We start from the raw sequence: 20574 nt of genomic DNA, 5'->3' as shown, positions 1-20574 counted from the left end.
GTTCAACCGTAATGCTCACAGTTAATCGCCTTGGAGGCTCCCTGTGCTACCCTTTCCTGATGTTTCGCTGTAATTGTTTCTATCTCACTTGAAACAATTATATTAGAATATCTTCTCTCTCCCATAGCCTGGAGAAGGCAAGCACAGACCAACAATGAATCAACATTGTTGGGTTTTGTTACTGAGTTTTAATAACTAAATAAAGGAATTGGCGTTCAACCAGGGAAGTATTTATTGACAAAATTTTATTGATAAAATAACATTAAGGATTTATGAACAAATTAAAAATCTCTGGAAAAGAAAATTACATCAGCCAGGATGTAAACATGTACGCCTATGTCTGGGATAAGGAAGGGTTTTCTATTCTGGGTTGCCTAAGTTAAGCAACATCAGTAATAGTGAGGGTTTTATTTCTTAGAAAGGAATTATGACATGATCCTGGAAGTCACAGGAAAGGCTACTGTGAGACAAATGTTATGTGGCATGGATGATACACCTTCTGCCTAGTCTTCGTCTCTGGTACCTGTTACCACATCTTAATTTGCCTCCCTGCCTGGCTCTGTGTGTCCTTCCTCCACCCCCGTGACCTGCAGAATGTCTTGTTTCATAAGTACGGGCTGCCATTCCTGTGACAGCTTTCCCTTCTGGCTTGGGTCTGCTCTTTGCTGGATCCTTTGGCCCAATGCCTCTGACCTTGGGTGGCTGTTGCTTTGAGTCTGCCTGGCTTTCTTCCCAAAGCAAGTGGTGATTACGAACTATAATAGTGGGCATTGTTTTAAATTTTCAACTTGCTTTAGGTACTGAAACTGCAGTATCAGTGTCTTAAAGATTTTTCAAATCACTGAATGCTGTATTTGGTTAGCTAACCTCACACCCATCCATGAAGAGATTGTTGACTATTTCTTATGCTATATTTAAAAAAAAATGAAAACTGAGATCACCACTAATTATTTTTTTTTTATTCATTACTTTTTTTCCTTGCTCCAGGATTGATTACAATGGAAAGCTTTCTATTTGAGGTTTGTTACTGTTCCGGATAGCAATTTTATCAGTTGTTTTTCTACATAATCATTGTTCTATTGACCCAAGATAACTGATACAGATTTTAAGCTATTCTTGGGGAAGGTGGTGCTGGGTTCTAAGATTTGAAGAAGCTCATGGATTTTGAGAGGAAAGCTCTCTCTTTGATAAAGGATTGTAGGGTATCAGTGGTTTCGTCAAATTGTAATTTCTATTTCTATGTAAGCCAGAAATAGTCGGGGATTTATCCTGGACACATTCAGCTATACTGAATTCAAATTAGATCAGCTGTTCAGAGTCCATTTTAAATCAACAGAAGTAAAGTCCAGTCAGGCTCATCCATGAAGATAGCCAAGAAAATGGGCGGTATTTTCCACCCTGTTCCACAGCTTTATGATGTGATGTGTGCATGTATGCCTTTGCCTCTGTGTGTACATGTGCATATGTGCTTGTGCCTGTGTGTTTGTTCATGTGCCTGTTTGTGAGTGTACTTGTGCCTGTGTGTGTGTGTAATTGGGATATTTGAGACTTGTAATCAGAAGCAAACTTTTTCAACAGTCTATTGGACAGAGAGGGAGTAGACAAAAATCATAATCCTAAAAGCTAGGGAGTAGACAAAAATCATAATCCTAAAAGCTAAGTTGATGAGAGGTATAAAATGATAAGAGAAGAAACATGACACCATATTCTTGCTTTAATTAATATCTAGGGATTTCCCCTGATAGCCCACTTGTTCAGGCAGTCATGGTCAGTGGTATTTTATTTATCTGAGCTAATGAACAATCTCATTTTATTTTGGGAGGTCTGGTCTCCATCCAAAAGTTTGGTTGTTCTTTGGGCAATGGTGGCCAGGTGTTACCATAAACTCCCACAGTGTGACTAGTTTTCTGGAACCAAGGATAAGTTCTCTGTCATGAGCCTTAGGGATAGCCTTTTATGAAGGAAGCTGGTGGTCTGTGTATAGCTGTGTGTTAACGGTGGAGTGTCTGTGTGGCACTAGGGTCCTGGCTTTGCTCCTTTACCTTTGTCATTCTGGAAAGCATAAGCATTTCCAAGTTGAAATCAGGAGGGAATGACCTTGAACCTTGATCGTCATTGTACCATTCCATTATTCAGGGTAAAGGCTGGATAAGAGCATGTCCTTGTGATAAATGCTGGTATTGTACTTAGTAGTAAGGATGAAGAACCTACGGTTAAAACTGGCAGCTAAGAAGGTGCTGTCACATACAGTTTCACTTCTCACAACAACCTTGTGAGGTAGGAACAGTAGATAATGCTTTTATTTTTTTCAAAGATAGACACCAAAGACCACAGAGTGTAATTTGCCCTCAGTCATAGTAAATAGCAGGACTCAAACTTGGTAACATTTCTTCTGACTTCACAGTCTGCTTTTCACCTGTAAGCTACTGCAGGAGAGTTTTCAGTTTGATTGCAGATTGGGAAAAGTGTAAGTAGACATATAATTTGTTTACAAGTCAGGTGGCTTAGAACCAGTGCTTCAGTGACTAGTGACCACTGGGTCACTGCTTGCGGAGGCTCTGAAGGGGCAGGATGTCTGCGCGCTGACTTTCGGCTTTGTACATTAGATCCTCTAGGAGTTGTCCCGGGCTCCCTGGGTGGAGTTCTCATGGCTATCGTTCCACTGCTACAGACTCACTGGGCTGACTCATCTGGCCTCCTCACTGGAATGCAAGCTTCTTGGGGGTAAGAATCTGACTCATTCATTGTGTTCCCAGAATTCAGTGCAGTGCTAGATCCTTACAAAAGCCGAGTTCACAAGGGCTCTGCATACTTCATAAACTGCTTTGGAATGTTGTTTGTAAGAGATTGTCTGTATGGAATGGACCTGGGAAAACTCAATCATTTACACGAAGGTGAAACAACCTTGGAGAACAGCATCTAAGTGACCCTTGTTTACAGTGAAAAAAAAATCAACTTTTTATGGATTCAGGTTAAGGGCTCTCCATTAGCCAAGAATTCTTGTAAAATGTATACATTTTAGTCTCTGAGTAAAGGCAATGTCTTTTAGCATGGAGAAAATTAGACCTGTGGTAAATATAAAAATGGCATTATTTTAGCAATATGGAGAGAAATCTATGGCAAAATGTGATTAATCACAGTCACAGCTGGTTAGGTGAGGGTTAGAAGAGGGCTCTCTTTCTCTCTGGTTAAGTTTGCCAAGGCACATTCTCCTTGGTCCTCTCATCTCCCTGTATCCTGCGCATCCGAAGTCTGAGGACCCGGGTGAATCTCGAAGAGGTACAAGCTGGGGATAGCACTGCTGTGATTCCAACTTGGACCTCACTGCGAGTGCTTTCGACCAGGACGGTCCACAAACAGTCCGCGATGAACAAGGATCATCCTTCCCAGGCTAATGGGCTGGCCCAGGCAACATTCAGGACCTGTGGCAGAAAGCAGCAGCCATTTGCTACCCTCCCGGGGGGTAAGTGTAGCAGGTGTCACAGCCTGGTGAAGATAGCTTCTTGAATGGAAGAAGAATTTCAAATTTAGGAGACAGTATATCAGCTCACCAGTTTGTGGTCCTCAGGATCAAACGAGTCCTGAAATCAAGAAGTGGGTAAGGGCTCAGCAGCTCCAGAGATGGTAGAGATTACGGGTCATCAAGAGGCCTTCCTAATTGTGCCGAGTGGTGTAGGCCATGGCTGGATGCCTGGTTTTTCCAGTTATTACTGCCAAGCTTCAAACATGGCCTTAATGGCCAAGCATTGCTTCCTTCAGACATTGCAGTTTCGTTTTGCAGGGCTGGAGCCTGTGAGGAAACAAAGCAGAGGGTCACATCACAGCTGCGGCTGGACAAGGAAGAGCGCTGGATTAAAACATTGGCTCCACCGTGAATCTCCACTGAGAAAAGGGGGAACACGATGCCAGCTATTTAGAACTTCTAAATTATGGCTTCATCAGTTTCTTGGACACCAGGAAGCCACCAGACAGCAGAACATGTCAGCTGCTGGTTCTATAGAACCTGTTTCAGGGAGGATATTAGAGTTTGACCAAGTTGGGATTGGTGTAATTTTTGAGTACCATAGGTTTGTGGTATCATCACCAGAAAATAAAACAAAGAAACAAACAACAACAACAACAACAACAAAAAAACAGTACTGTCTTTATATGGAGAGTGAATAATATTCTTCACTAGTGCTGGTCCTGAGCCCTGTCACACATGAAATCATGATGCCTGATTCCTTAGATTTTTGATTCTCGTAGATTAATTGTTAGTGATTCATTTTAAACTATACATAAGCTTTAGAGAATATGCTGTTCGGTTTTATTTATTTATTTATTTGTCAACTCGACATAAGCAATCACCTGGTGAGAAAATGCCTCTACCAGTTTGGTCTACGGCATGTCTGTAGGACATTTTATTGATTAATGATTGATGAGGGAAGGCCTATCCCACTGTGCATGATGATACGTCTGGGCAGTTGGTCTTGGCTTATGTAAGAAACAAGCTGAGTGAGCCACGAGGAGTAAGACAGCATTTTCCTTCATGGCATCTGCTTCATTTCCTGCATCCAGGTTCCTGTCTTGAGGTCCTGCCTGCCCTGACTTCTATTCCCAATGGAGTGTAAGCTGTAAGATGAAATAAACCCTTTCCTCCCCAAGTTGTTTTTGGTTGTGGTATTTATCATAGTAATAGAAAACAAAATACGAAAGAACTAATAATTAATAGTAAATATACAATATTACCACAGTTATAAACAATTGCATTATTCAGTTTTTAACCTACTCATTTATATGTGTGATTTGGTGACTTTACTCTTTCTTAGAGCCCAAGACACAAGTCTTACACTCCAGCCATAAATAGCATAAGCATAAAGTTTTAAACCCACAGCAGGAGTCTTGGACATGGGCACAAATCATAAATCTTGACTTCAGCCAGCAATGGAGGGGTCAGTTTTTCCTGACTTCTGTATCTTTGTTGGGAGAGCTTGTACCCAAGTTTCATGGTTAGCACAACCTTTGCTCATTTTGCACAGTTTAGAAAACAGGAAGTAGTTCTAATTGTGCTGGTGGAAAGGTAGCACTTACCAGTCAATTGAATTAAATATCCAGTTATTTTAGCTGTGTAAACTATTTGATTGACCTCAGTGTGGAAATCAGCCCTTCATTCTTAGAATACATCAGAATTAACTAGAAACCTAGGGTTTTGAAAAATAAAAATAAGAAAATATGTTGGATTTTGTCAACAAGTACATTTGGGAAATACTCATCTTAAGTAATCTTATTTTACTGTGCTTGGAAGTGGAACTCTGGCCTCATGCTTGCTAGGCCAGAGTTTGACCACTGAGCTAGTCCCCCAGATCTGGAGTAGGACTTTAGTTTTACTTTTTGACAGCCTGTAGAATGGTGATGAATTGAACACAGATTGGGAATCCTGGAGTGGTAACTAATGGGAATTGCTTGTTTTATTTTTTTAATGCTTTTTCTATAAACATTTAACAGGTTAAGAAATTATTTATTTATTTATATGTTGTATCCAAATGAAGCTAAAACTTTGGAAAACAGGAAATGTGTACAAGGCATAAAGTTTGCCCTTTACAGGCTTCTGACCTACTTAAGGAGATAGTTCAATTATACATAACATAATATTAAATATTAATAGGTTTAATTCAGTACTTGCTAATTTCTTTAGTATTAGGGCAGATAGTTCGCATTAATGGATACAGTTATTGCAGAGAGAAAGATAAAATATTGTAATAACAGAAGAGAAAATAAAAGCCGTGGTAGGACGTGTCTTTTGGGTTTCTTAAAATTTTAAAAGGTTGAGTGTATCTCTTAATTAAAGAAGAGCACACAAAACTTGTTGGTCCCTTAAGCTCCTAGATATCAGAAGTAGGGTGAAGATAATACTTTGGTATATTGTAAAATGACAAATATATTACTAATATATTATATATCCCATATTTTGAGGCCTTTATGTTCAAGATCAGATGGTTACAGGACAGTTCTAACTCATTTGTCCTATACATCTACATCTCCTAGTCTTCTTCTTACTGAGAATATTCTCAAGAGCTGCTTGGCTACTATCTCTGATTGTGGATGGCAGAGATAGTGTTTTATTTACTTTTATATTCTTGGAAACTAGTATGTTTGCTCCTCTAACATCTGGTGCATGGTAGGTCTTGGTAAGTCTTTGCTGACCATGTAAATATTAATGAAAAAATTGCAAGGCACTTGTGTATGAATTATTGATCTTAACTTCTGAGCCATTACTCCGGCCTATCATTGAAGATTTTTTTTTTTTCATTTGTTTGCTTTTGTTTTTCAAGACAAGAGTTTCTCTATGTAGCCTTGGCTGTCCTGGACTCACTTTAGAGACCAGGAAATGGTTACCTTTCCAAGTGGACTAATAACACATCACTTAACACACAGCCACGGCAGTCATGTGGAGGACAGAACACCTGCCTCTGTGAAGGCAGAACACCATGGCAATATGCATATGTCTACCCAAACCGGGGATGGGCTGCTCAGGGGACTCATGACAGAGCACAGGAGCTTAGCATCCCCAACACCTCCAAAGACATCCATATGCCTCTCTAATTTGGGGAGTGGGGTCACACAAAGGATGGCCTCTGTTTTCCTTCTCAGCAAGGACATAATTCCTGCACAGCCAGGAAGAATACAGACAACTCATGGAGTGGACTTCTAATCTTGTTTTTGTGTGTATCCTTTGGGAAAGTCCTTTATTTGCTTTTTTTCCCCTCACTGTTAGTTTTTTAAATTACCACACTATTTTATACTTTGTGGTATTGAAACGCTAATCAGAACAAGTATATAAAACAGTCATAACCACATAACAGCATACGGTGAATTTTCACAGTATGTGTTCGATAAGGACCAGTTTTAAAGAGGGAAACATGAAGATGCGCTTGGTGTCACAGCTCCATGGTTACCCTGGCTTCTCTCTATCTCAGGAAAGGCTTTTAAAAGTGTCAGTTAAATGGTAGACTTGTATTTTTATGTGGTTGTGTGTTACAGTGTCAGATTCGCATGTGATGAACCCTGGACTATAAACTACCTGGAACTGCTTGTTTAAGAAAACTGAAGGAGGAAAACCCAGAGGACAGTGATTATTTAAGGCTGCCATGTTGAACCCCGTCTCAGCCGGACTTTGGTCTTCCTTTCACGGGAGCCTCTTGGCTGAATACGCTCTCTTCAGGAGCCTGGTCCACTCACCTACATACGGTTGTGACCTTTCAATGTGAAAAGCTTGGTTTGAATATGGAGTGCTGATAAACAAAAGTAACATGGGAGAACTGTACTATTACATGTAGGTGTGCCTCCAGGGGCAAGACGACCACCACAACAAAAGTAGAAGTAATACACTCCTAGTAAGGTAGAAAGACACAGCAAAGGTAAGTAAAACCTGGAAGAAGTACGATAGACAATCACGCATATATTATATATGCTCTGTAAGTTGTTCGCTGGTATATTAGATTGTAACTTCTTGGGCAAAGTTTGAACATGCTAACCTACCAATTATAACAACCATTCTTGGTAAAAAAAAAAAAAATATGAACTAAAGCTCTCAATGTGTTCCTTTTGTGGCTTCTCTCTGCAAGTTTGTCTCACTATTGACTCACTTACCTCCAAAACATACTTTAAAAAAACGTCTGCTCATTGCAGAGCTGCAAAAAGTCAGGCTTGCCCTTGTGCTTTCTGTCTCTGAGAAATGTGTTCACACACTCAGACCGTCCTCCTAGTGGGAGACTGAGACTTCAGAGGAGACTTACCATCCTGATACGATTTTAAAGTGTCTGCCCCGTAAGAATTTGGGGTCGGGGGTCGGGGGTGGGGAGGGAATGAGGGATACAGCTGGGACACAGAGTTAACAAAATGTAACTAAAAAGAAAAATAAAATAAAAAAAAAAAGAATTTGGGGTCATTCCTTCCCAAAGTGAAATTAGCATAATTGTCTTTGTCTCTTTATTTTTTTTTTAGACCATTTGCAGTAGATACTCAGGTTTTGTATTTATCTGATAAAATATAATTTTTTTTTTTTGCAGAGAGGTAATCATCAGTTTTGCTTTCATGATCACACATAAAACACTACAAGCATAAGCTGCAAATTTCACAGGCTCGGTAGGTGCAGGGTTGAAATTTAAATGCTGAAGCAAAGATGTTAAAGCAATGCACAATTACATGATTTAGATGTAAACACTATAGTTTACACTTGGGTTTCTGTGCTGTTAAACGTTTTCTTAGCTCTTGTGAGGCAATAGTGATCAGTCTTGAAGTGTTTTTGTTGTTTTCCAATGTACAGTGTTCTCTTTCTCTCTCTTTTCCACACACACGTACAAACAGACACGCAGGCACTCACACATGGAGCCAAAGTCAATGGCAGTGGGTGGTTTATGTCAGGACTGGTTTTGACGCCCCTCTCCCAGAATAAGATAAATGTAAGTGATGAGCTCCTGGGGTTGGCTGAACTCATTTTGTATTCAACACTCTGTCTGGCCCCTTTCTCATCTCTTTCTCCCTGTCTTTGTATGTTCAAGCCTACTTGAGTTTCTTTTTTCTTTTGTAGAACTTTGTTCTTTTGATGTGCTGCAGGGCACGCCCTTCAGCAAAGAGTGCTTCCCAGGAATCGGAAACATCAGCACACAGGTCTGAGAGGCCACTGTACAGTAGCTCTCTGCAGCCCAACACAGAACCTTTTCTCTTTCCTAAATCAGCGATGTTCAGTATATTGCACAACCTTGATTTCAAAGGGGTTAAACGCTCCACAATATAAACGCAAAGTACAGATTTGTTGAGTGTTTGACCTGGCTGACCCGTGGCGGTACTCTAACATGAGAGGTGTCTATGTGGATTAGATACTCATTACTTCAACTGAATTTCCCTTGTAATTACAAATGGACTTAGCTCTGCTTAACTGCTGCGGCAGCATCAATGCGTGTGCGAACTGTGGTGTCAATGGGTGTGGGACCTGGGCCATCTACTCCTCTGTTATTTTCTACCAGAAATCATGTAAGAGAGTGCAGTGCTTTAACTCTTTATTTGCTGTGCAGAAGGGTGAGAGGGGTGAGGTGTAAGTAGTGCAGCGTTGCTGTTAGGTACATTATCTACATCATTCGCAGAGAGACCAGGGAGGAGGGGGAGGAGGCGTTGATTATTTCACACCCGGGAGCAGCACTCCTACTGCAGAAGTTAGAAACATTTAATAAAGGCATTATAGCTACTTAAAAGCTCTGTGTTTACTCACATATGTCTTATGTGATAAATCTTTCAGGGCTATGTCACTGAATTAGAACTTGGAACTGAAAGTCAAAAGAAAAAAACAAAGCAAAAAATAAGGGGAAAATAGTGCAATTTAAGTTTCCACACACGAAAATGTATCCACCCTAAAACTTCCAACCAAGCCAAAACTAAAGTTTAAATAATGGTTAACCTTAACTTTCCCCAGGCATTTAAAAGAAACTTTTAATTTACAACAACAACAATAACATAACTAGAAAAGTAAGCTTGAGTTGGAAAACCACTGTGTATGATGGATACTTTGTTTCATTATATACAATCAAAATTACTGAAGTTGTCAGTATTGGAACGCTGATCTGTAAAAATGCAAATTTACCAGCAAATGTTTACTGTCCACTGTTTTGGATTCTGTTTCTTAAGCCCACTGCACACTAATGGTGTGTCTGTGGCTTGTGAGGTTGCTGCAAACTTCTGGAGAAATAATTTTAGTGGCAATGATGCATTGATTTTGTATTCTCAACTTATGTCATGCTTAGGTGATAAATCAACCAACCAGATGATTGTCATATTTTTTGAATATTAGTATATGTATATATAGGTATATGCAAATTGGCCATAACTGCATCCTCCCTTCTTCGCTAACTGGGCATCCTACTGTCTTCACTGTGCGGCTGCGTTAGCTCCAGTGCATCGATCCTAGGGTGAACATCCTTTATCTCACACAAACAACCTCTGTCGGTAGCGGACTCCGGAAATGTCTTGTCACCTGAAAATTTTATCGGGGTCATTTTGCTTAAACAAAACCCACATCTTTATCAATGCAGACACAGAGAGGAGCTCCAGAGACGCAGACAGGAGTTCCACGGAAGCAGCTGCGTCATGAATTCATCCCACTCCATTCCTCGAGGTCACATAACATTTCTGAAATCCGACGTTTCTGAGGCGTTTGAGCTTACATTTGGTCAGACGCACAGGTACACACCAGACACCACAGCGCTCTTCAGTGTTGTGGCAATGGCTTAGTGCATCAGCCCTTGTCTCCCATCCTGGCTCACGAATGCCAGTGAGAGCTTGGCTAGTGAGGATAATTTATTCAGGTCCTTTATTTCAGGTCATTTATTAAGGCCATTTATTTCAGGTCCTTCTGGGTCAGGGAGGATGGCTGCTTTCTGTCCACGCTGATCCAGAGAGGATCGCACATTAGCACTAGAAACTCACCCTACGATTCCAGTTTTTTTCCTTGTCCCTCTTTCCTGCTGATATCTTTAACCTTTAAGATTTCATCATGAGTTGGCGTGTATCGGAACAACACCCGATCTACGTTCTGCCGCAAACCGGTGTTCCTACCTTTTAAAATAGGGAAAATTCAGGAGATAGTCAACCTTTTAAATTGTGCTGATGACTTCCAGGGCTAGAAATATTTCACTTTACCAATAGCTAAAATTAGATTTCCTTGTTGTTCCACTAAAAATTATTAGCCTTAGCAGAGTGTGATGGCACACCTTCATCCCAACACTGGGGAGACAGAAGCAGATGGATAGCTTTGGGTTCAAAGCCAGCCTGCTCCGCATAGATAGTTCCAGGCCAGTCAGAACCACACAGTGATGGCTTATCTAATAAAAACAAAGTCTTACAGCTATAGCCATGCCAACAGGAATCGCTAAGGGAAAAAGACAGCTATGAATGTATTCGGATAATTTTTTTTTCCTTAAAAATTAGTACCGGATAAGGAAAAAGATTTCCAAGTTTAACATTTTATATTACACATTTAATTACAAAACAAGTCAGAGGATATACTTGAAATAAGATATTCAGCTAACTAATAGAGATGATTGTGTTGCTGATTAAGCTTTACCAAAAGAATAGAGAATGTTTTAGAGATTAGAATTATGTAATAATTGAATTATTTAACCTTTTAGTTATTTAGTTATTTTAGTTATCTTCCAAAGCTTTGTTTCTGTCTATTCTTTATAAAGCTATTTACTCATTTAATATTTTCTTTTTTTAATGTAGAATAAGATTTTATTCTTGTTATAAATGAGTTTCCTATCAATCCATTTGTTTTTTTCATGTTATACAATACCATCTAAACAACACTATTTTTTTAACTTTTATTAATTACACTTTATTCACTTTGTATCCCCCCATAAGCCCCTCCCTCCTCCCCTCCCAATTCCACCCTCCCTCCCGCTTCTTCATGCATGCCCCTCCCCAAGTCCACTGATAGGGGAGGTCCCTCTCCCCTTCCTTCTGATCTTAGTCTATCAGATCACATCAGGAGTGGCTGCATTGTCATCTTCTATGGCCTGGTAAGGCTGCTCCCCCCTCAGGGGGAGGTGATCAAAGAGCAGGCCAATCAGATTATGTAGAGGCAGTCCCTCTTCCCATTACTATGGAACCCACTTGGAAACTGCACTGCCATGGGCTACATCTGAGCAGGGGTTCTAGGTTATCTCCATGCCTGGTACTTGGTTGGAGTATGAGTCTCTGGGAAGACCCCTGTGTTCAAATTTTCTGGTTCTGTTGCTCTCCTTGTGGAGATCCTGTCCTCTCCAGATCTTACTATTTCCCACTTCTTACATAAGATTCCATGCAATCTGCCCAGTTGGCCAGTAAGTCTCAGTGTCTGCTTTGATAGTCTGCAGGGCAGAGCCTTTCAGAGGCCCTCTGTGGCAGGCTCCTAGCTTGTTTCCTGTTTTCTTCTTCTTCTGATGCTCTGCCTTTTGGGATGGGGATTGAGCATTTTAGTCAGGGTCCTCTCTCTTGATTAGTTTCTTTAGATGTACACATTTTAGTAGGTTTATCCTAAATTATATGTCTATATGAGTGAGTATATACCATGTGTGTCTTTCTGCTTCTAGGACAGCTCACTCAGGATGATCCTTTCCAGGTCCCACAATTTACCTGCAAATTTCATGATTTCCTTATTTTTCATTGCTGAGTAATATTCCATTGTGTAGATGTACCACAATTTCTGCATCCATTCTTCAGTTGAGGGGCATCTGGGCTGTTTCCAACTTCTGGCTATTACAAATAAAGCTGCTACAAACATGGTTGAGCAAATGTCCTTATTGCATACTTGAGCCTCATTTGGATATATGCCTAGGAGTAGTATGGCTGGATCTTGAGGAAGCGCTATTCCTAATTGTCTGAGAAAGCACCAGATTGATTTCCAGAGTGGTTGTACAAGTTGACATTCCCACCAGCAGTGGAAGAGTGTTCCCCTTTCTCCACAACTTCTCCAGCATGTGTTGTCACTTGAGTTTTTGATCTTGGCCATTCTGATGGGTGTAAGGTGAAATCTCAGGGTCATTTTGATTTGCAATTTCCCTGATGGCTAATGACACTGAGCATTTCTTTAAGTGTTTCTCTGCCATTCGATATTCCTCTACAGAGAGTTCTCTGTTTAGCTCTGTTCCCCATTTTTTTAATTGGATTACTTGGTTTGCTGCTTTTCAGCTTCTTTAGTTCTTTATATATACTGGATATTAGCCCTCTATCAGATAAAGGTTTGGTGAAGATTCTTTCCCAAACTGTAGGCAGTCATTTTGTTTTGATGATGGTGTGCTTTGCTTTACAGAAACTTTTCAGTTTCATGAGGTCCCATTTATTGATTGTTGCTGTTAGAGCCTGTGCTGTTGGTGTTCTGTTCAGGAAGTTGTCTCCTGTACCAATGAGTTCTAGGGTTTTCCCCACTTTGTCTTCTAACCAATTTAATGTGTCTGGTTTTATGTTGAGGTCTTTGATCCACTTGGACTTCAGTTTTGTGCAGGGTGATAAGTATGGATCTATGTTTAATGTTTTCTATTCTTTGTTTTTTATCCCCATTCTCTGACTATTATCTAGAGGTTTTTTTTTTTTTGTTTTTTTTTGTTTTTTTAAAGAAGACAGTGGGCTGATTTGACTTTTGAGGTCATGACCTCCTTTTTGGGACTCCAGGGAACAACAATCCTAATCTTTTTTTTTTTTTTTGCAAAGAAGACAGGATTTTGCAAACACACAGGAGTTTGTGACTGGGACAGTCATCATAGAGCTGCACAAGCAACAGCAATGCTGTGTTTGCATTGCCACGTTGCAAGGTCTCAATTTAAGGCACATATTTATAAATGTCTGCACAGCCACAGCACCACCAGTGAGGCAGGCATTCAAGCTGGTGATGTAGAAACCTTAACTGTGAGAGATGTGGGATTGATCTTGAAAATGGTGTGTGCTCGAGGTCAGCTATTGTGGGGACAGGATACAGACAGTTTGTGGTCTCCCTTTTCTCAGTGAGGCAGGCCACCACACATGTCTCCTTCCTCATTAGTTTGTCTTCCTGGCCTTTCCCTACTCTTGGGAGGTTAAAAACAACAACAACAAAAAAGGAGTTGCTGTTACTCACTTTCCTAGTCTAGCAGACTTCCACAGTAACAGCATGAAACACGCTGACTGTGCGAATGAACCAGGTCTTCAGCCTTGGGCTAGGACAGTGGTTCTTAACCTTCCTAAAGCTGTGTCCCTTTGATAGAGTTCCTCATGTTGGAGTGACCTCAAACCATAAATTGTTTTCATTTCTGCTTCCTAACTGTAATTTTGCTACTGTTAAGACTCATAACACAAACACCCGTGGTTTCTGATGGTCTTAGGTGATCCCTATGGAAGAATTATTCTACTCCCAAAAGTTGAGAGTCACTGGTCTGGGATGCCACGACTGAGCAGATAACAAGCGACTGCAGTCTCTAAGCTGTAGAAAAGCTTTGGGACATTTACATTACAGAAACAGGTCCCCGAGTTGCTGGTAATTTATAGCAGCGCAATTATGCCAGGATGAGGACCATGAGGGCAGACTGTGGCGAAACTGCATTTCTGCCTTTCCAGCTCTCCCAAATACAATACTGAATTTTAGAAACACCTAATACATGTCTTCTAAACACACACACACACACACACACACACACACACACACACACACTGAATAAACATAGGCAAATTAAAAAAAATCAAAACTAGACATCTTAATGCAGTCACTCAAACATCAGAGTGTGTGATGGGAGCTCCTGGAGGGGTTTCAGCCCTTTCAGAAGCCTGGGAGGTCCCACGGGAATGGCCACTTAGGGAGGAACTGTAGGAGAGCAGGTCAGCAAACAGATGCCCGTCACGACGCTGCACACGAATGCATCCCTACATCCAGGTGAACTTCTGACACTTGCTACCGTCTGTGAGAACTTGCGTGGAGGGTACACTTGGGCTCTTTATTTTACTCTGTAAGGGCTTTCTGATACAGCTGAATTCCATTGTCTCATGCTGAGCTTGACCCACCTGCTGCTAGCTTACCTCCATCTGCAACTGGTAACATTAAACATCGAGCACTTAATCCTGGTTTAATCACACCATTTTTATATCGCGGCCAATTATATGTATAAGATAATCAGCCTATACTTACCTGATATTAAGAGTGGTGACAAAATGAAAATATTATGCCCTGAAACCTAATAAGAAGTTTTTTTTTTTTTTTTTTTTTAAATTTACTGAGCAGTAAAGTAAATGCGGATGTTGTGCCATGATGAATATACTGGTCTTATTTAAGTCGGTGCCAAGCTTGATTTAAGCTGCAGGAGTGTGTCCTTTAGCACAACGTGTACTGTTAGGTTTTTTGTCTTGTAACTTTTCACACATTGGTAATTTGTCATTAAAGTCAACTTAAGAGCATCGAGAGTGCTCTGAGGGTAAGTGTGCTTGCCACTGAGCCTAAGGGCTTGAGTTCAGTCCCAGGAACCTGAGTGCTGGGAGGAGAGGCTTCTGAAAGTACTTAATCCTCTGACCTCCATGCACAGGCTGCACACACACACACACACACACACACACACACACGTCAACACACACTTAAAGTGTGGAAGTGATTTGTATTGGTTTCTTTTGGTAAGTATAAAATACGGGCAGTTATAATAATGGTGAATTAAAAATTACAGAAGGTGCTTCTCTAAGTATTTTCCAGGGTTATCTTATTTTTTCCATCTGGGGTTTTGATGTTCCTGCCTTTTACAGTCTAGTTATTATCTATTGTGACAATAATGTTTTATGAAAAGACATGTTATATTGATAACATTACATATTTCTAAAATTAAATGATAACTGTGATTCTCCAAACATTTCTGTTTATGATAAAAAAAAAAAAAACCTCTCCTTTGAAAAGCAGCTTCCTACTGCCTGAGACTCAGCTTGGGGCTGCTTTCCTTCTGACCTGCTCTGCCACCAGCGGCTGGTGAAGGTAAGCAGGGGTGTGATCTTGAGCGCTCTATGCAAGGACTTGAAGATGATGGATTAGAGGCAAGCAACTGTGAGTTCCTCTCATCTGGCGCTCAGGCCTCTGATCCTGTGGCTTTCTCCTGAGCCTCCCATTCGTGAGGAATATCATAGAACAACAGATGCGAGCACGCTAAGGCGGGGCGGGGGATGGGAGCACAATCAAAGAGAGAGCGGCACGATTTACTCCGAGGTCCGCAGTGGCTTCAAGTGAGCTGTTTTATGCAAAATGAAGCACATTTAAATCACCTGCGGTTGGAAAACCCTGCCAGAGTGCCGCACGAGTGAGAGAGCCCGCTAGCTGCACATTCAAGCGCCGCTTCTGGAGAAGCTTTGAAGAAAGCGGGCGGCGACCCCCACCCTCAGGCATAAATGAACTCTGAACAGACTCATTTGCCATGAAGGATGAGATGGGGAGATGCTGGCGCCTGCGGCTCTGCCTCTCCGCGCCTCCTTCCCTGAGTCGTTCTGGTGGGTTTTTGTGTCCCAAAGTTGTCCCTGTGCAAACAACAGGTTGAATATTGTAGGTGTGGGTTATTAAAGTGTCCCCGGGACAATGGCAGTCTGTGTCCCATTTGTAACGCTTGGATTAATCTTTGGAAAGTGCACACAAAATGTGACATGATGTTGGCTTCCAACATTATTCAGTCTGCATAGCAGCAAATCCTGCCCTGTCTCCCTGGAAATCAAACTCTGCAGACTGCCCCTGCCATCTCAAAGCGACCTATCATTTATGCTGCAGAGGAGGGACACCCTGGTAGCACGGCTGTGAGGGCGATTTTGTAGTTTGGAGAAACACTCACGATGGAAATAAATTGTTGTCTAGCTTGTCCACACCACTCTCAAAGGAAATCTGCAGTCAGGTAAACCCTAGCTCATTTTGCTTCTCAGAGAAGAAATAACAAAGTACTCATTTTCCAAGAGAAGCCACATTAGTTTAGGATTATAACTGCCCAAGGGACAAGAGGCCTTTTGCCATTTCATCTTTCTTCTTTGACTAAAGTCTGAAGGGAAGTGCTGTAACATACAGGGAGAACCAGGCCCCCAAGCCCAGTCACACATCAAATAGTATGTATTTCTTCTTCTCTCCTTTATGTCTCAGAAGAGGCTAAAGCTGGAAGCTCAGTTTTATCCTTTTCACCTCTCATTCTCGGGAAAGGATAAGCAGATTTGCAGTCTGGGAAGGGGCCTCTCAGGTCACTGTATTTAAAAATACCTCAATATCATGATTTTGAAAAATAATTGAGAGACACAGAGGTGGGTTGGGGACTGACAGTCATCAAATGGAATTCCCATAGAGCCAATCGGAACAGCATTATCTCATGTGCAGGATGAGCTGCTGTGCAGGAGGAATGGAAGTTGCCTGACGAGTGGAATTAGCGAAAGATGAATTAAGCATTCTCCGAGAACAGCAGTTTTTCAAAGGTCTGTGTCCCCCGTTAGGGCTAGGAGCGCCACGTGTTGTCTACTCATTCACTGTGCCCTAACACGGGGGAGCAACGTCGAGGGGCTAGGAGTAGCTGCCTGCAAATTCCCCCTGACACAGCAAAGCAAGCAGACGCTCAGGCCTTTGTGTGGAACACTCTTTCCTTAGTCATTGCCTCCGATAAGTCAAACTCAGAAATTTCAGTTGGGAAGCCAGCATGGGATTAAAATGTTGTCCCAATCTGCTTGGCATAGGGAAAGTCGATACAAGCATTTACTTAGGAAAGACGCTGCTTTCCATGAGGTGGAGCATAGTGGATAAAGAAGGCTGAAATTCCTGCACGTGCCTCCAGCGTTCTCCTGGAGGCGTGGGCTATGCACTGAAGGACTGCTGGCGCTGGATGTGGCCCCAGGTTGAAGCATAGGTGGAAACTCGGCTGTGACCGTTGTAAGTGACCCTGAATCTGGCTCTACTCATGCTCCACTGGGGCAAGCCAGCCAGGAGGGAGGCCGCAGGGGATCGCGGGGACTTTGTTGCATAGATCAACACTTGCACCGGCTTCTTGTGATGACGTCTCCCACCTGCAGTGCACGGCCAGCTGTGTTGGTGCAGGATTCTGAGGGTGTGGGATTTGAGGCGGGGTCTCCAAATTCAGTGTTCAGCCAAATCTGGCTAGAGGTGGGGGGGTGGAGTGTGTGGTGGGAGGTGGGGGGATGGGTGGTGAGGCGGTGATGGAGGATGGTGGGGGGGAGGTGGTGTGGGGGAATGGGGGTGGTGTGGGGGGGTGGTAGGTGGGGGGGGGTGGGAGGTGGTGGTGGTGGTGGAGGGTGGGAGGTGGGAGGATGGGTGGGGGAGGTGGTGAGGGGGGATGGAGGTGGTGTGGGGGCCTGTGTGGAGGGTGGAGGTGGTGGAGTTGGTGGTGGAGGTGGGAGTGGTGGTGGCAGGAGATGGATATTGAAAAGGCAACATCAAGTGAGGTTATAAAGAAGTCAGTTGTCACTGGTATGGTCACTGGGTGTGGTGGCACAGGCCTTTAATCCCAGCACCTGGGAGGCAGAGGCAGCCTTTTCTACATGGTAAGTTCCAGGACAGCCAGGGCTACATTTTGAGATGCCGTCTCAAAACAATAACAAGAACAGACAGCTGGCATAGAAAGACTGGAAGCCCTGACCTCCCGAGTTTCATTTCACAAACAGCATGTTCAAGAAAAGCCCAGCTATATAAACACGAGAGAGACTGTGCTATGTGTCAAGAGCGTTGGGGTCTTTTACTTTTGGGGCTTCTCCCTCAGCTCTCCCGCTCACTCCTGTTTTTGGGAGAGCTTGTCCTTTCCGAATAGGCTGTCTATTTCAAACACGTGTCCCTGGTCCGGCATATTGTCCTCAGTCTTGAGAACCTGAATACTTTTCTCATGCCCCTGGGACACTCTGGAGGGGACTTCAGACCTGGAGTTATAACACCAGTGTCATGCAGCAGGAGTTTCGTTCTGGGCTGCTCAGAGATAAAGGGAGATGCTGTTAACGATGTGGGGACAGCCACATCTCACAAGCGGCCAACGCATCATGTTGTGGATGACAGATTAAAAGAAGATGATGACTCAAAAACACCAACAGAGTAAACCTACGTACAGCCAGCCAAAGGCAAGCAAGTGTGGCTGCGAGCTGACCCAGTAACCCACCTTCGGGGACCCACAAAGGCATTGTGTATTAAAGACGATTGTAAAGGACTAGGCATCTAAGCACCCTAAAGGCCTTAAACATCCAGTTTAAATGGTGAAGCTGAATAGGCTTAAAATAATTTTTTTCCCCAAAAGAAGGCTAGTCTTTAAAAAAACGTTATCACATGTTGAAAACAATTTAAAGCTAAAATTGCAACATATGGAACCACAGCGCCACCATCTGGCTACACAAATGACAGCAGGCATCACAACAATCGAAGGGAAATGACTTTAATTTGTCAATTCACCTTAAAATTAAAAAAAAAAAAACAACAACAAAAAACCACAACTCATTAACTGTAGCACAGTACGGTGATCCAGCTAACTGAAGGGATAAAACAGGAGGATGTCAAGTTAGAAGCCTGACTGGGCTATAGAGCACATAGCCTGGAAAGCATACCTCCCCTTTCCCCCCCACCCCACACAAATGGGGTAAAAAAGGGTTTGGATACAACCTAGTGGTGGATGCTTGACTAGCAGACATGGGGTCTAAGGTGGATCCCAGCAAAGTTACCAGTCTTTATTTTATTTTATTACAGTTTATTCACTTTGAATCCCAGCTGTAGCCCCCTCCCCTTCCAACTCCACCCTCCCTCCCTGTTCTTCTCCTATGCCCCTCCTCCAGTCCAATGATAAGGGAGGTCTTCCCCCCTTCCATCTGACCATAGTCTATTAGGTCTCACCAGGACTGGCTTCTTTGTCTTCCTCTGTGGCCTGGCAAGGCTGCTTCCCCCTCAGGTGATCCAAGAGCCAACCCTTGAGTTCATGTAAGAGATGGTCCCTCATCCTATTATTGGGGAACCCTCTTGGATACTGAGCTGCCTTGGGCTACTTCTGTGCAGGGGTTCTAAGTTATCTCCATGCATGGTCCTTCTTTGGAGTATCTGTCTCAGAAAAGATCCCTGTGTCCATATTTTTTGGTCCTGTCCTCTCCAGGTCTTTCTATCTCCCCCTTCTTTCATAAGTTTCCCTGCACTCTGCCCAAAGTTTGGCTATGAGTCTCAGCATATGTTTTGATCCCCTACTTGGTGAAGTCTTTCAGGGCCCTCTGTGGTAGGCTCCTGTCTTTTTTGTTTTTGATAGGCAATAAAAATAGGATTTTAAAATAACACCTTCAGTGTGGTGTTAGCCCGTTGCGTAGACAGGCTTGCTTCACCTGATATGCCGTTGGAGAATGTGGCTGACATTCTTCAAGAGTTCTGCCTCTGCTTCAGATAAAACACACCCAGTAACAGTACAGACTTGACCTTGATTTAAGGTGTATACTGAAAATCTGCCCTTGAACCCACAGGGACACAATTTGTAGTTCTTACAATTTAACTGAAGCCCAAATGTCCTTTAAAATAACTTTATATTGTAGTTTTGTATTTACAATCGCTAAGTAACGGGGTGACTAACACCTGTGTTTACATTTGTATAGTACTCACAAAAATACCTTTTATGATAGGCCTGAGGGATAAAATGTCAGGTTTCTCTGTATTTCTCGCTCTTATGGAATCTGTATTTTTACTGACACATGTGCTGTGTTAAAGGGAAATGCTATTATAACACTACTTGAAGACTGCTGTGAACAGGGATCTGAGCTAAGGGCTTTAAGTGACTGAGAAGTAAACGCTGTCAGCAGCGCTATCAGGAAATGTCCTCACCATTTCCGTGTTACAGGTGAAGAGAATGGCAGAGAAGCTGCGGCTAACCTGCCTGGGCGCACACAGTTGACGGGGAGTCAGCCTGTCACTCCCCAGTACCACCACACGAGGGCTGGGGAGCAACGTCACTGAGGTCACAGGAAAACTGACTCTGTGCTCCTCTCCTGTGTGTGTGGTGTGGTGTGTGCCGAGCTCTAAACACTGACCAGGTAATGCAATGAAAACAAGGAGGACTGAAGAATGACAGAGTGAAGTCGCTTTTG

At 42.5% G+C, this 20574-nt stretch overlaps 1 protein-coding gene across 1 annotated transcript in view; it reads right to left on the bottom strand.

Annotated features, from left to right (window-relative positions):
• Nucleotides 1–257: 257 nt before the first annotated feature.
• Grid2 (glutamate ionotropic receptor delta type subunit 2) overlaps nt 258–20574 on the bottom strand; it is a 1564629-nt gene continuing 1544312 nt past the window's right edge. Inside the window, exon 16 of the mRNA XM_060374191.1 lies at nt 258–3790. Within this exon, the coding sequence (XP_060230174.1) occupies nt 3632–3790 (159 nt within the window). The 3' untranslated portion in view covers nt 258–3631. The remainder of the gene's footprint in view (nt 3791–20574) is intronic.

Source organism: Meriones unguiculatus, chromosome 21, assembly GCF_030254825.1.
Source record: "Meriones unguiculatus strain TT.TT164.6M chromosome 21, Bangor_MerUng_6.1, whole genome shotgun sequence".
NCBI lineage: Eukaryota > Metazoa > Chordata > Mammalia > Rodentia > Muridae > Meriones > Meriones unguiculatus.
Note: the sequence above shows the minus strand (reverse complement) of the source record. Positions and strands in the feature narration are given on the sequence as shown.